This window comes from Camellia sinensis, chromosome 2 (genome assembly GCF_055761805.1).
Source record: "Camellia sinensis isolate YWXY chromosome 2, ASM5576180v1, whole genome shotgun sequence".
In the NCBI taxonomy this organism is placed as follows: Eukaryota; Viridiplantae; Streptophyta; class Magnoliopsida; order Ericales; family Theaceae; genus Camellia; species Camellia sinensis.
This window is the reverse complement of record NC_138962.1, coordinates 190,471,974-190,477,525: the sequence shown is the minus strand read 5'-3', so window position 1 is coordinate 190,477,525 and position 5,552 is coordinate 190,471,974. Positions and strand designations below refer to the sequence as shown.

General features: G+C 32.5%; 1 protein-coding gene across 1 annotated transcript; it reads left to right on the top strand.

Moving 5' to 3' along the window:
* The first annotated feature begins 1,331 nt into the window (after positions 1-1,331).
* On the top strand, positions 1,332-5,303 carry LOC114309092 (stellacyanin). Its single transcript, XM_028254791.2, has 2 exons — positions 1,332-1,773; positions 4,749-5,303. The coding sequence occupies exons 1-2, from the start codon at positions 1,617-1,619 to the stop codon at positions 5,117-5,119; spliced, it is 528 nt and encodes a 175-aa protein (XP_028110592.2). The 5' UTR covers positions 1,332-1,616; the 3' UTR covers positions 5,120-5,303.
* Positions 5,304-5,552: the final 249 nt, after the last annotated feature.

The window sequence follows — 5,552 nt, the reverse complement described above, 5'->3', positions numbered from 1 at the left end:
CTCATCAAATTTAGATCTGCCCTCTGGCTCAAAGCATCAGTCAAGGATTTCCCCTTCTCAGTGGATGATATAGTCTTCAAGTGGAAGCAGATCAGGGGCTCAGATTGATCTTCCTTGCGGCTATTTTAGTCTGTTCTTCCTGCTGGAAGGCAGTTCGGCTATCAGTCTGGGTGGCTGTCTGCTACAGTAGCCTGTTCCTCCTTGGTGCTATGTTCTGGCTTTGTTTAGGTCTGATTCTATTGTTAATTTGCATTTTGCTGCTGTGATCACTGATGCATCAGCTCCTCCACAGTTAGGGTGCACAGTTTTGGCTGCTTAGACAGTTTGGCTGAAATTCTGTTATGATCAGATATGGGTAGACAGTTTGGCTGTCAGTTTGGCTGCTACTATCAATTTTGGCTCCTATCAGATTATCTATCGGTTTTTGTTTCAATCTGTTACAGATCTCTGCTGATATAGAAGGGCTGGGTTTGATCTGTGTGCGTGCAGGGCTTCCGCACAGCTCATGTTATATTGTTATTCTCATGAGGGTTACTGATCTACTGCTTCCTATTTCATGATCTGTAATTCTGAGTTGATTTCTGTTATGCTGCCTTCTTCTTGGTGAATTCCATGATCTTGGTCTGCGTCTTCAGAGGAGTGTTCTGTTTTGGATGTTTTTGCTGCTGCTTTCTGTTTTTTTTTTCCTTTTTTCCTCTTGTTGGTTTCTCACCAACCGGAGCTTTGAGCTTCATCTAGCTTTGAGCTCCTCTTTATTGATGTTCTCCATCTTTTTTGTTTGATTTCATCAATAAAGATTTATTTTGCCGATCAAAAAAAGATTAAATTCTTCTCCATTCTATAATCAATGATTATATACGCATCAAAAAATATTTATTTGAAATTAAAAATTTGTTAATTGAAAATTTTAAAATTTATTATAACGTAATAGTTATAAATTGTTGATTTTAAGATTTGATGATATTTTACAACCTTATTAAAAGCAATAGAGATCTCTATTGCATTCGTAAAATGGACAACTATATGCAATCCTAAATCTTGTTAAGAAGCAAATCAAGTGCTCGGGCGTTTAGGGTTTATACTTCTGTTCATGAGCTCAAAGGTTCACATCTCGCCGCTTCTCCCTTCCTCTTATAGATATTAGGAGTCATAATATATATATATATATATATATATATAATATTAAAAAATAAAAATAAATGAAAAAAGAAAGAAAGAAGAAGAAGCAGCAGCCTGCTAAGCCACATTTTCAGTTGAGCCAAAAAGCCCAAAACATCATAATAAGCTTTGAAAGTCATAAGAGAGAGAGAGAGAGAGAGAGAGAGAGTCAAATGCATTAGGTAGACATGGGAAGGGAAGGCAGGCACCTAACATATAAACAATTAATTTTGAAGAAGAGAAATAAAGAAAGAAAAGTATGAGAAGTAACTTCTTGTCTTGCTTTTCAAAAATAATGTACATTACCTACTTCAGGAACTAGCTTGTCTATATAACACCCTTCCATACCATCTACCATTTTTGTGCCTCTCTCTCTTTCTCTCTATTTCTCTTTTATCAATTTTACTCATAAATAGCATATAAGAAAGAGAATAAAAAGCTGTAGTCAATATTCAACAATGGCCATGGTAGCTGCTCTGATGATGATCCTCGTGATCGCTGCTCCGGCAGCATACGCAACACAGTACACCGTTGGAGACACCTCAGGCTGGGCCCAGCAAGTGGATTATACCACTTGGGTTTCTGGCAAAACATTCAGAGTTGGTGACACTCTCTGTAAGTTGGTTTATTTTCATTTTGGGATTCATGAGAAAAATGGGTTGTTTTGAAAAGTTGGTTAAAAATTAATTTATTTATTTATTTTATTTTATTTGAAAAAACATGCAAAAAAAAAAAACAGGTGATATAACTTATAAAAATTAAAAAATCAAAAAATTAACTTTTGACCAGCTACAAAAAAGAGACAGATGTTTTCACATACATATAAATTTTTTAGCAATTAGTCTAAAAACAGAGAAACAGATACAGAAAGCATAAAAGTCTCATTGGTTAAGAGTGAAGTTTTCTTGGTCAAAGTGGTACAAATTTACCATAAATCCTCTTGGTTAGGTATAGTCTTTTGAAAATTTCTACGCAGGGTGATGATATATAAACAAATTTTTTATTAAAAAATTCTAGACAGAATGATATGGATTTTTGTAGTCGTTTTAATTTCAATCAAAACATCTATCATTGTTCTTATAATTTTAAAAGAAAAACGAGCGAGACCCATTTTTTAGAGACCCCACAACTCCTAAAGTGATTCACTTGTCTATCATTGTTCTTATAATTTTAAAAGGAAAATGAATAAGACCCTTTTTTTAAAGGACCCTCACAACTCTCAAAGTGATCTACTATTATTGTTGATTTTAAAAATATCATTGATATATTATTCTGGATGTGTTTCTCTACATGAATGTTCTTTTTCTATGCAAATCGGTGGTATTACATATACCAATTAACGTACACATTAGTATATCAACTAGTGTTATGTTATTATTATTGATCCGACTTATTATACAAATTATAAATACTCAAAACCTCTATATTTATGTCATATCATTTATTAGTATAGTAATTACTACATATAACATTATTCGATTATGCTCGGCTTTCATGGTTGGGTAGGAGAAATATCAGTAGGCTTTGTGTAGGTTTGCAGAAGGCTGTGTTTAGCTCTTGGCTTTGTTTACCCTGTATGTTTGGTTTCTCACCAAACATACACTAAGCCTCTTGGTGTTTTGTTCCCCCTACTCTGTTTACTCCTTCAATTAATAAAACTTTCTTTGCTGATCAAAAAAAAAAAAAAAAAAAAAAAAACATTATTCGATTACTTTCCTTTCTATGAAGAGTGTTACATTTAGAACCTTTTAGCCTGCATGCACAGGGTATAGCCGTGGATGCAACTGATAGCTATGGATTTAGCAGTTCTTAATCCTACTTGTTAGATTTTAAATTCCACATTTTTGGGGGCATATTCTACACATTTCTAGTAGTTGAATTTTGTGTGCTTTGTTAGCATAGTTGCTAGAATTATTAGAGGTACTCAACCCAAAAACAATGGATTTTACGTAAAGAAATCTTTATAATATATTTAACAAACTCGAATGGGTTAAAAAGACGATATGAGACAAATATCTAACAAATGTGAAAAAACAATATTTCTATTGGTTTTTCTTTCCTCCTCCTTCTTCTTCTTCTTTTTGTCTCTACTTTTGTATATGCATAAAACCATTGCAAAGCTCCAGTGATCCAAATGATCAATTGGCTAATCTTTAATTAAATTGATTTTAATCCACTTTTGACTCAGCATGCAAGCCTTATTTAAAAACATCACCAAGTCAAGCCTGGGCTTGATTTGTTGAATAAGTTTTAAAATGATAACTCCAGTTACTAGACCCAAGATAGATTATTAATATGACTATGCAATACCCATATTGATGTAGGCTAATTTTTAAAATTGTAGACTATGCAATACCCATATTGGCAACTGGGTTAAAAATTGGGTTTTTGAAATCACATTACTTCTCTATTTTTGTACACATTTATAAAAAAAAAAAAGTCAAAAAAATTAACATTTAACCTACTTTTCAAAATGAGTCTCGTAAAAAACTTTTAATATATTAAATATTGATTGATTGAGATAATTCTCTCTTTAGAACCTAGGGTTCTGTCTCCCTAAATTCTATCTTCTGTTCTTGATTGGACCCATCACATATCACCACAACAAATTCTTGAGGAAGATTAATCAAATTAAATTATGGACTTTGTCAATGAGTGTTTTAAGAATCCATGTTAACAAACTTAAAATGATTATATATTATATATAAAAGTACATGCTGTTAAAATGTATAACTTTAATCTTTGTTAACTGAATGAATCATTCACAAGACCAAATTAAAAATATTTTGGTAACATCATGGCCGGCACCACATTGAAGCCAGCAAATAATAAATTACAAACCAAATCTCATCTAGTTTTAAATCCAATGGGGTTATGTGATGTAATTTATCGGAATTGTTTATATTTTATTTTTTTTAATTTTATTCTGAGAGTTTGTCAGACTATTTAATATAACTTCTGTTTATAACTTATTAGGTAGAAATAATTTAAATAAACTGGAAAAAAAAAATTATCTAAAAGTTGAAAGAGAGATGCTTTTGACTCCTACTTTTATATCTTTAGCATTGCTGAATCATATAGATAAGATAGGAGTATTTGAATGATTTGTGGGGTGGGGGGGGGATGATGAAATTGAGTTGAAAACGGACAAATAAAGTACTGGAATTTCTAGTTTTACAAATTAACATTGCAATTTTTAAGAATATGAGAAATTTCATTGAGTTGAAATTTATTATTTTATGAATAATTCCATGGTAGTTGGTTTTATGCTATTTAACCTGATATTAAAAAAATAGAAATGACACTATCAAAGAAAACTCTTGGGAGTCGCTACGCCACTACGTGACAATTTGTGAACTAATAAAATTTTTATTGGAGATAAGGCCGAATTCTTTAATAGTTCATTTGGAAGAACCATATCTCACTGACCAAACAAAGTAGACCAAATCAAAATCAATTAGTATTGAATGGTGACTAAAACATATAAATATACATATATATATTGACCTAGTCCTCTCAAGATTTTTTAATTTAAAAAAAAAAAAATTAGATTCAAACTAATCACATCACATGTTCATCTTGATTGCCAGTGTTCACATATACTGCTTCTTTGCACAGCGTGGACGAAGTTAGCCAAAGCAACTACAACAGCTGCAACTCCGCCAACACCCTCGCATCCTATAATGGAGGAAATACCGTCGTTAACCTTAATACCACCGGTCCAATGTACTTCATATGTCCCACTGCTGGTCACTGCCAATCAGGCATGAAGCTAGAGGTTAATGTCACGGCAGCAAGCACCTCCCCAACTGGATCACCATCACCTCCTGGAACTCCTCCCTCAACTACCTCCCCACCGCCACCTCCGAGTAGCGGAGCGGTCGGAAACTTTGGTCACAAGAGTTTTGTAGTGCTTGGGCTTTCACTTTTGGTGGGGGCTCTGAGTACTCTTATGAGCTAGGCAAGGGGCAGTGCTATCTTTTTATACTCCATTAATACTCTGTGCATGGTTTCATGATTATGAGATGTAGTTTATTTTTATTTTTATTTTTTTGTTTGATGGTCAGATTATGAGATGTAGTTTTATGTTGAATATTATTTTGATTTGAATAAAATGGAGATTATGAGATTTAGATTTTTGTTAACATTATTTTCTAATAAAATGGGCTTTATTTGAAGAAAAATGCTTGAGACGTAAATATTTGAATTGTTTCATTTTTGGTATTTGAAAATATTGGTGTTTTTAGGCTTCGTTTATTTTGATGTAAAACATTTTACTCATTTTCTGTTATTTGGTTAAACAAAAAGCAAGTAAAACATTTTTTAAGAAAAATATTTTTGCATCATTTTTTCAAAAATGACTTACCTTTAAAAGTTTCGTAAGTCAACATCTA

Bases quoted from the DNA above. Each gene is read 5' to 3' on its own strand.
- LOC114309092 (XM_028254791.2), top strand. From the start codon at position 1,617: ATGGCCATGGTAGCTGCTCTGATGATGATCCTCGTGATCGCTGCTCCG. The intron at 1,774-4,748 runs GTAAGTTGGTTT...CTTGATTGCCAG, and splicing joins CAGAGTTGGTGACACTCTCT to TGTTCACATATACTGCTTCT.